At 40.2% G+C, this 11,261-nt stretch overlaps 1 protein-coding gene across 1 annotated transcript; it reads right to left on the bottom strand.

Annotated features, from left to right (window-relative positions):
- Positions 1-9,715: 9,715 nt before the first annotated feature.
- FANCF (Fanconi anemia, complementation group F) lies at positions 9,716-10,990 on the bottom strand. Its single transcript, XM_010858406.1, has one exon. The coding sequence runs from the start codon at positions 10,911-10,913 to the stop codon at positions 9,834-9,836; it is 1,080 nt and encodes a 359-aa protein (XP_010856708.1). The 5' UTR covers positions 10,914-10,990; the 3' UTR covers positions 9,716-9,833.
- Positions 10,991-11,261: the final 271 nt, after the last annotated feature.

Genomic DNA, 11,261 nt, shown 5'->3' with positions numbered 1-11,261 from the left:
TAGTGATAGTTTATTTGAAATCTGATCTTAGCATCTATTGTGGATTCAAATTCAGTTAACATTTTTTAAGGTATCTAATGTGTCTGAGGTTAACAAAGAACATTTATTCATTCTTGTCCATGACTACTTCTGTATTCAGTGAAAACTAACAATATGCTGTATTCTTATTCCACTCTGGCACATTGTCAATGCTCATAAATACATGTATAGCTTCAAACAGAATATGTTACCAAATAAGTATTGATAATGTGTCAGATGCTTGGTATAATGATCATTATTTCAACATTTGCCCTCAGAGCTTTGAACAATTAAGGAGGATAAAAGATCCATTATTGATCTATGCATATATCTATACCTTCACATTGTTTTCCAGATGTATTTTTTAAGAAATAAAAAATTTGGTTTATAACATCAAAACATATATTAAAATGGTTTATATCATTTTAGTGCATTAAATCATAGATGTAAGTAGCTTATTGAATAAATAAGTACATTTTGCAACACAAATATCAAATTGAAAGGATATATATATATAAGAGGTGAGAAGCATTTTCGTAGTGATAAACAAATTTAACTTTAGAAAACATTTATTTTGAATACTGATGTATAAAACTCAAATATCAAATATATGCTTGACATTGAGATTATCATAGACTTCATTGAGAACACGATAATCCTGTTTGTATTATATGTATAAATATAAAATATAAACTAATTATTCACATTTTATATCCCTATGGTTATACTTCTGAATTACTACATCTAAAAAATGTCTACGATTTAGTTCTGGTCCTTCATGACATAAAAGAATAAAAGCATAATAAGATTTTAAAACACTGAAAGCTCTTTTGAACTCAAACCTTTACCCCAATATTGAGAGTAATGAAGCTTCAAGAGACAGTTGTATGCACATTAATTATTGTAATTATTCAAGCTACTTTCCCTTAGGGCTACCGTATTTCTAAGCCAAAAGGGTATTCTAGGTCCACTATGACAATTAGCATCTGATAAATGATGCTACTGCCACACTACTAACACAGGGATTGATTATTTCCAATTAATTCCTGAGAGAAATCAATGGTTTCTTCCTAAAGCATATGCATTGACTAATTTATGTTAATATGAATACCTTATATCCACAATGTGCAAGGGAAGATGGGACATTCAATTTATAAACTGGTTACTATTTTAGAGCTTTGATACACTATTTCAGAGCTCAAAAATGCATAAAAGAGGTATAACTGGGCAGTTTAACCACAGCAACTAAATCTGACATTGATGAATGTTGATCCAACTCAAATGCAGCAAAGAAGCTTTTGGAGATTTTTAAGTTTGATTGGTTCTAGTTTGGAAACATTACCATATACCCATCCCAAGAATGGGACCCCATTCTTGTTGTTTGGATTTATACTTGTCATAGCCAGCACTAAAATGGTTTATAGTTCTTAAAGATATGACCTACAGGGTGATGCTGTAATCAAATGTTTGCTCCATTCCTATGTATTCATAAATAGGTATAAAATACATGTAGATCAGCTGGTAAAGAATCCACCTGGAATGCAGGAGACCCTGGTTCGATTTCTGGGTTGGGAAGATCTGCTGGAGAAGGGATAGGCTACCTACTCCAGTTTTCTTGGACTTCCCTTGTGGCTCAGCTGGTAAAAAATCTGCCTGCAATGCTGGAGACCTGGGTTCGATCCCTAGGTTGGGAAGATCCCCAGGAGAAGGGAAAGGCTACCGACTCCAGTATTCTGGCCTGGAGAATTCCATGAACTGTGTAGTCCATGGGGTCACAAAGAGTTGGACATGACTGAGCTTTCACATAATATATGCCAGTATAGTGTGAAAACCTTGAATATTCAAGCACAACAGTTTTGTCCTTACTAAACTTATACTCTAGTAGAAAAGGCAGACACACATGAACAACACAACTGTAGGAAAATGGGTGGTCTGAAGGAAAATAACAGGGTGAAACATGTCTAGATAGAGGATCATGGTGAGAGAATGAAATTAAGCTGTGAAGTGAAGACTAGGTGAGAACATTCTTGGCTGAACTAACGATGTAAGAAGTTTCTAAGACAGGAAAAAGCTCAGCTTCTCTACTCCAAGAACTGAAAGAATTCCCATGAGGCTGAAGTGTATAGAAATTGGCTTAATATAGAATAACTTATTACTATCAACAGACAGAAGAAGTATGTGTGTACAGATGCTAGTCTAGATAGACGTAGTAATAAAAGTCTGTGTAACTTTTCTCCCATTGACTTTAAATTTCCAGTGAACATGACTGAAAATTGACTACTTGAGCTTTTCGGTGGAGAATGGACTGTAAAATATGCTAAAAAGCAAATAGAGAAGCCAACTCATTGTGGTGATCTGGCAGAGATGTGATAGATGGGTGAGCATATGAGTTATCAGCCAAACCAGGGCATTTTAGAGGATGAAAAAGCATACTGTACTTGTATCAATTATGCCAGGACAACAGGCATAACCCCCATCTGTCCTGGGAAAATAAGAGTCTATGGTCACCCTGTCCTATCCTAGAGTAATGAGTAGAAATTTAGATAAGGTGAAATATGTTAATAAATTGCCTATGAGGGCTAAGTGAGTGAAAGGATTCAAGAATAATTCCCAGGTTTCTGGCTATTTACTGAGAAATGCATAGGGATAAGCAAGCTTCTGCGGGGATATGAAGAATTCTGTCTTGCATATATTTGGCTTGAGAGGCTTGTGAGACATTGAAGTGAGGACATTCACCTTGAAGTTCTGATGAGAGCTCTGGGTTGCAGATGTAAATTGGGTGGTTGGAAGCATACGGGTAGTATTTAAAGCCGTGGAAAAGGGATGAGATCACCTGGGATGAGAGCATGTACAGGAGAGGAAGCAGACTATTACACTTTGAGAAATCCTGGGGAAGATTGATTCAGGGAGAAGGAGCCAAAAAAAATCAGAATGAGAAAAATATAGCTAGAAATGTAAGAGGAAACCAGGATAGAGGAATGTCACACAAGTTTTGAGAGCAGAATTTCAAGCCTAGTTTCAAAAAGTAGAAAGGGGTCAAAACATATAATGCTACTAAGTCAACTTACTTGAGATCAGAAAAATGTCCTTTGAATTTGGGATGATAAAGATGATGGGTGACCTTGACTTCTTTAAGAGGAGTATTGAGGGGAAAATTCAGAGCAGCAAGGGTTAAAGAGAGGCCGTCCGCTTTTGGCAAAGCTGTGAGTATATGTTCAGTAGGACTCAACCAGAGAAGGAAATGGCAACCCACTCCAATGTTCTTGCCTGGAGAATCCCAGGGACAGGGGAGCCTGGTGGGCTGCCGTCTATGGGGTCGCACAGAGTCGGACACGACTGAAGCAACTTAGCAGCAGCAGCAGCAGCGGCAGCAGGACTCAACTGCTGTAAACATTTAGATTCTCAATAATATATGCTTCGAATGCTTTGTTGAAATTTTAAGAAATAAAGAAAATTTCCAGAATATCTTTCTCCATCAAATATATATATCTCCAAAAGCAAAGAGGCGTGAATAATATGCAAATCAGATTTATAACTTATACTTTGAGCAAGCCACAAGGTAGGGAAATTGAAGTCAAATTTCCTTGCTTTAAGCCAGAAACCTTGCCAAAGTGCCCCTACGTTACATGTGTTCACTACTAACAGAAACTATTGAAAATGCCCTCTTGGGGAAAGAATACCCTATTTAGACATCTTGGTTTCCATAGATTAAACCAAACAAATGTGAACTCACAATATATGTAAAGAAATATGTAAAGAAACAAATTATCATGAATGAGAATCATAGAAACAACAAACAGGATTAGATCCCCAGGGACTTGAGGTTTTGAAATTATTACACTGGCCTTACTACAGAATATAAAATAACAATATAAAAAAAATGGAATCACAAAAAATAAACATGTAACATCAGATTATACAAAATGACCAGACAGATTTGAGAGGGTAAAAAGCCAAAGAAAATTTATAGGAAAAAAAAATGTTTGTTGAAATTTAAAACATAATGGATTACTTAAATATCAGATAGATAAGAGTGGATTATAAGAATATACCAATATATTTACTGAGGATATAGGCAAAGTTGATGTGACAGCTACACCTCAAAGCAGTGATTTGGATAAAAGAAGGGTAAAGAGAAACGTATTTCTCTCTCTAATAACAAGATACATGGGACAAGTGGGCTCTGGTCTGCCATCCTGAACACTGGCCTTATGTTTCTCAGCAGTTGTTCCAATCTTTCTCAGCCTTGTAATTCAAGGTAGCTCACCAGTACCACGTGCCCCTTCAGCCAGTTTGACAAACAGAGCATTAAAGGCAAATGATTTCATATTTCTGGAGTGTGAACCTTCAGTTGTGCATATCAATTCCGCTTATACACAAGTGGTCAAAGTCTAGTGTTATGGCCACACATAACTAACTGCAAGACAGACTGGGAAGCTTACTCTCTAGCTGGGTGGCCTCTTCTAGCGGAAACTTGGGGCTGAGCCGTGCCATGCTCAGTAGCTCAGTCGTGTCCAACTCTTTGTGACCCTTTGGACTATAGCTCACCAGGCTCCTCTGTTTTCCAGGCAAGAATACTGGAGTGGGTTGCCATTTTCCTCATCCAGGGGATCTTCCTGACCCAGGAATCGAACCCAGGTCTCCTGTGTCTCCTGCATTGCAGGTGAATTCTTTACCGCTGAGCCATCAGGGGCTGAGATAGGATTACCAAAATGAAGATAGGGAAATGTCTTCTAGGAGGTAACAGCAGTTTCCACATAAGCATAGAGAAGTAAGGAGATAAAAACTAGGAAAGAGAGAGATTGTAGGAATAAGAGTAGTGTAAGAAGATTTAATATAGGCCTAATCAGAATCACGAGAGACATTAGAAAAAGTGCAGGAGAGGAAACATTGGGGGGAAAAGCAAGATTTTACAGCAGAAAGTCTCACTACAAAATAAAAGGTTCAGGGCCTCCCTGGTGGCTCAGTGTAAGGAATCCACCTGCTAATGCAAGAGACACGGGTTTGATCCCTGGTCAGGGAAGATCCCACGTGCTGTGGAGCCACCAAGCTCATGTGCCACAACTATTAATTAAGCCTGTGCTCTAAAACCCAGAAACCACAACTACTGAGCCCACGTGCCAAACTACTGAAGCCCGAGCAGCCGAGAGCCCATGCGTGCTTCACAGCAAGAGAGGCCACTGCAATAAGAAGCTGGAGAACCGCAACTAGAGAGGAGCCCTCCCTCACCACAACCAGAGAAAAGCCCGTGCAGCAATGAAGACCCAGCACAGCCAGAAATAAATAAACGAAGACCTACTGTAGAGCACATGCAGCTCTGCTCAATGTTATGTGGCAGCCTGCATGGGAGGGGAGTTTGGGGAGAGTGGATACCTGTGTACGTATGGCTGAGTCCTTTTGCTGTTTACATGAAACTGTCACAACATTGTTAACTGTCACAACATTGTTAATTTGTACCCCAGTACAAAATTAGAAGTTTAAAATTTAAGAAAATAAAAAATAAAATGTTATTTAAAAATTTTATAAATAAAAGTTTCAATTTATTATAACATTTCTGTATTTGTCTGCATGTCATAAACTCACTGAAAATATAATAAAATAAAATACTAACTGATTAAATTTCTTGAACCAAGATCATATTGGGGAATTATTTTAATTGAAGTATAGTTGATTTAGTATTGTATAGCTGGAGAAGGAAATGGTAACCCACTCCAGTATTCTGGCCTGTGAAATGCCATGGATAGGGGAGCCTGGCAGGCTACAGTCCATGGGGTCACAAATAGTCAGACACAACTTAGCAACTAAACCACCACCCCCATGGATAGTTTGGGAACTTCCCATGTGGCTCTGTGGTAAAGAATCTGCCTGCCAATGCAGGAGACACAAGAGATGTGGGTTTGATCCCTGGGTCAGGAAGATCCCTTAGAGTAGGAATTGGCAACCCACTCCAGTATTCTTGCCTGGAAAATTCCATAGGCAAAGGAGCCTCGTGGGTTACAGTCCGTGGGGTCACAAAGAATCAGTCATGGCTGAGCACACACATATATAGTTGATTAATAATACATTTATTAGTTTCTGGTATACAGCAAAGTGTTTAAGATATACACATATATTCATATTCTTTTCTATTATGACTTATTACAGAATATTGAATATACTTCCCTGTGCTATATGATAGGACCTTGCTGTTTATCCATTCTAGTCCCAAATATCCCAATCCAACCTCCCTTGCCATTCCACCAGACAACCACAAGCTAGAATTTTTCCATTTTATAGATGAGGAGACTCTGACTTTGAAAGTGAATAAGCCAGATTAAAGTTATAATAGTAGATAATAACCTGAATTTAAATAATATTTGATAAATATATTTTCTCCCATGTGCCAGTCCTGTATTGATTTTCACATCACCAATCTACCCCCCAAAAAATGATTTGTGGAGTGAATATAAGTTAGAGGAGATCCAGATCCTTGTTGACTTTACCACTTAAAGTCATTATTTGTTGTTGCTGTTCAGTCGGTAAGTTGTGTCTGACTCTTTGCAACCCCATGGATTGCAGCATGCCAGGCTCCTCTATCATCCACTATCTCCCAAAGTTTGCTCAAATTCATGACAAATTGAACTGTAGTCTCAAATCTTTGATTAATAAAATTTGAAGTTCACAGCACATTCCCCTAACAGTTATATCAAGAGGTTCTGCTAAGATTATTTAACTGTAGAACTTTGTATACTATATGACAGCATACAAATGCAAAGCCTTATTTACTCAAATATTACACATTTTACACTCAAAGTCAAATATTACACATTTTCCATTAGAATCAGAACCTAAGTAAGTAGCCAGCTCTTAGACAACAGCATTTAGATTTAAAACATTTTAATATACTTAATAAATATACAGCCAGCCTGAGGGAAGTTCTAACAGAGCATTGATATTTGTCCTCCATAATATTAACAAAAAACAACATACCTAGGCAGTCATTTTATCTGTTGTTTCATAAGTATCCTGAATTCATTTATTCAATTTCCCATTCCTTCCTTTCACTTTCTTCCTAGATATAGATTCTGGAGTGATAATAAAATTCCTATATCAGTATCATCTTTTTAAGTCCTTAACTTTAAGTTCAACTTTGTTTGTTCAACATTCAGAAAACTAAGATCATGGCATCCAGTTTCATCACTTCAAGGCAAATAGATGGGGAAACAATGGAAACAGTGACAGACTTTATTTTTTTGGACTCCAAAATCACTGCAGATGGTGACTGCAGCCAAGAAATTAAAAGACGCTTACTCCTTGGAAGAAAAGCTATGACCAACCTAGACAGCATACTAAAAAGTAGAGACATTACTTTGCTGACAAAGGCTCGTCTAGTCAAAGCTATGGTTTTTCCAGTAGTCATGTGTGGATGTGAGAGTTGGACTATAAAGAAAGTTGAGCACCAAAGAATTGATGCTTTTGAACTGTGGTGTTGAAGAAAACTCTTGAACGTCCCTTGGACTGCATGGAGATCCAACCAGTCAATCCTAAAGAAAATCAATCCTGAATATTCATTGTAAGGACTGATGCTAAAAGCTGAAACATCAATACTTTGGCCACCTGATGTGAAGACCTGACTCCTTGGAAAAGACCCTGGTGCTGGGAAAGATTGAAGGCAGGAGGAGAAGGGGACGACAGAGGATGAGATGGTTGGATGGCATCACTGACTCTATTGACATGAGTTTGAGTAAGCTCCCAGAGTTGGTGATAGACAGGGAAGCCTGGCATGCTGCAGTCCATGGGTTCCCAGAGTTAGACATGACTTAACAACTGAACTTTGTTTGAAAATAAGATCAAGAATAGAAATTAAAGGGAATTCCCTGGATGCCCAGTAATAAGGACTCAGGGCTCTCACTGCCCTGCTGAAGTTTGATCCCTGGTCTGGGAACTAAGATCCCGCAAGCCATGCCAGGCACTGTTCTAGGCTCTAGGTGGGGGGAAATAACAGATTAGCTTCTACTCTCATGTTGCCTATTTTCTGTGTGCTCGGGTATTGTAGTTAATTTTCTTTAGCCTATATCTAGATTTATAACAATACAATCTTGCTGTGAAGACTAAATATGGTTACCTATGTAATGAACATAGCATGGAGACTAAAAATAAAAATAGATTTAAAATTTTTCTTTAGTCGATAACCATTTTTATCATTTTATCTTAAATAAAACTGCAATGTAGCAGCAGAAATAGGGAAATAAGTTTACAAAATCTCACTCTTTAAAACTAAATTTTATGGTAATGAGTCAATATTACAAATTGTGTGAATAGAACTCTTCACTGAGTTATGTTTCCTGAAAAAAGACCTTCAGGTAATGAGCAGAAGGAATTGTCTTTACTCTTGTATCATGGCAAATTAAATCTAAAATACGGCCTACATGGATTAGAGCTAGAAAAGGGAATCAAATTGCAGGAAATACAAACTTGTTTAGTGTTAACACAGGATTATCTATCTGGGAAAGTGTACTTGCTAGTGGGACAGTACTTTCTTCCAGATTTCACTACAGAACAAAAAAATTCTATATCATACAAATTTTTTTGCTCAAATCAACTTGCTGATTTTTTACATTTCCTGACGAATCTTGCAACCAACTAACCTGGATATGGAAGAAAACATCTTGAACAGGAAGTAGTATCCCCCCTAATAAAAATGAATACATTATTCTTAAATTTGGTGATTGGGAATCACTCTGCCAGGTGTGGAGCATCTGGGTAAACTCACAAAATTAGGTTCCTACATATACTAAACAAATATTCTAAACTGCCCCCATAGGGCAATCACCAAGGGAAAAGTGGGAGAACTTTATTTTTATACTCAACACTTAACATAGGGCAATTCTAACACCAAGGTTGTGATGTATTAACCTCAATGGCAGAAGCAGTACTAATTTAGAAGTCTGTTTTGATTCTTTGGCCATCAAATCCAGAGGCATAGATTTGCATTTTCTATGCTTTAAAAACTTTTTTCCTTGTCTTTAAGGCAATGCTTTAAATTACTGGTCTTTCAATTTGCAGAAATGAAAAACAAAATTTCTGAATAACACATGTTTCAACAGCCAATGCAGGAAAATGTAGGTTTGATCCCTGGGTCAGGAAGATCCCCTCTGGTAGGAAGTGGTAACCTACTCCAGTATTCTTGCCTGGAAAATTCCATGGTCAGAGAAGCCTGGAAGGGAGTCCTAAAGAGACAGAGGCAACTGAGCACGCAGGCACACAAGGCTGGTTAACTTATTAGAATGTCAGGTTAACAAGGCCAAAATCCAGGGTTTAAAGTCCAACTAGGCCAGTTGGTTTTCCAAACTATTTCTGACAACACATGTTGTTGGTTAAAGAAATCTCTTCACTTCTGAGGACTTAAAAAAACAACAACAACAAAAAACCTACAAAAGTAAGGCATTAATAATGTAAAAACGGTGTCTTGTTGGTCACTGGAAAACTACTTTTTCTGGGACAAGCACATATATTTTCAGGATTATTAGAAACGCACGTTCTAAAACACTTGTTAATTCTATGGTTTTAGGTAGGATACTTGCAATGTTACCTCCTCTATCCAGAAAATCCATGGCACTACAAGGCAGTTACTTTACATATTTGTAATTAAGTTACAATTACTTTATTATATATTAGGACCTAAAATAATATTTTGGACACATGAAAGTACAGGAGATGTGGTGAGAAAACAGGAATTTTAATTTTGTAAACCATACATTCGAGTAATCAGTGACACAATGTTGCCCACAGAGAACTGGGGCCTGGGCTGAAAACTTCTCTTCCCCAGTGCAATATCATACACGATTCCCAAGAGCTAACAACAGGTCTGTCCAGATACTAAGACCAGGGACTTCGAAATCTCCGTCTTGAGCCTTATAGGACTTCAGGGCAGTTAGAACTTCATCTTTCAGAGGCGGAGGGGCCTGACAGAGGCTTTGAAACCTGCTGAACAACTCCTCCCAGGGCACATCCTGGGGCTCAGTTCCAATCCAAAGGCCTTTCGGAAGGTCATAGTGCAGTTGGCGACCCCAGTTTGTGAGCAGACCCAGGTAGACAGGGGACAGCTCTGGATGGCGCCCCACCACGGAAGTTAAAAGCTCGGCTGGGAGGTTGCGGCAAAAGGCAACCACGATATCTGATTTCCCTAGAAGCCAACGAAGCAGTTCTTGACGCCCGTCTCCCGGTGTTTTGGGGCTGCCTACTCCCAATTCCTCTTCTTGGAGCCGGGGGGATGCCTGCGGCAGCAGCAGCGCGGCCGCCACCACCTTCAGGAAGTTGTTCTGGGGCAGGCGCTCCCACAGGCGGCTGAGAAGCCTGCCAGGACCCTCAGCTTCGGCTTCCCCCACCTCCTGCAGACGCCTCAGAAGCAGCTCCGCCTGCGTCTTCATCACTGAGTCCTTCTGAAGGACCGGGTTCTCTTTGTAGGCGTGGAAGCGCAGCATGTGGGCAGCGGCCCGGCAGCGGGCGAAGCGGGCCAGGCTGCCCTGGAGCGCCTCCTCTTCGGCGTCCGGAACGCCGGGGCCGGGAAAGAGCTGCTGGAGCAGGCAGTGAAAGGAGGCATCCCCGAGGGCCGGGTTCGCCAGCAGTCGCAGAGATAGCAGCTGGTCACAGTGCCCCAGGGCCTGAAAGTTCGCCAAGTCCGGGGCTGGAGCGGGCCCAGAGTCACCCTCCTGCTTCCACTGGTTTTGCAGTCGCTGCTCCAGAGCTTTGCGAATACGGGCATGGCGGCCAAAGCGCCTGTGGATGTGGCGCAGGTAGCCAGCCCACTGTAAAGCCCTGCGAACGGTTGCGGGGTCCCAAGTGCTGACGTGGGTTGTGCGAGAGACAGCCAGAACCTCAGAGAAACGATCCAACTGCTCCAGGAGTGAGTCCATGGGGCGCCGCAGGGCTTTACTTCCGTCTTCACCGTGGCGACGGAGACTCTGCGTGCTGATTGGTGCGTCGGCCAAATGATACGCCTCTCTGCAATGCTATTGGGTAAAATGCCCGTCAATCTCACAGCGGCCTTAACCCGGGTACCTGGAATCCGGGAAATTTAAGCCTGAGCAAAGGCCTGTATTTCACCATGGATGTTGAGGGGATTTTTAAGCAAGGAAGATTGAATGAAGGGCTAGGACTGGAGAATTACCGGATCCACGTGGGAGATGCTGCTGCTGCTGCTATTTACGGAGGTCTCCGTGCTTCCTTTCGCTTTAGAAAAAAATCTCTAGTAGAAATTTCCT

This window comes from Bison bison, unplaced genomic scaffold (assembly GCF_000754665.1).
Source record: "Bison bison bison isolate TAMUID 2011002044 unplaced genomic scaffold, Bison_UMD1.0 scf7180017864388, whole genome shotgun sequence".
NCBI lineage: Eukaryota > Metazoa > Chordata > Mammalia > Artiodactyla > Bovidae > Bison > Bison bison.
This window is presented reverse-complemented; position numbering and strand designations above follow the sequence as displayed.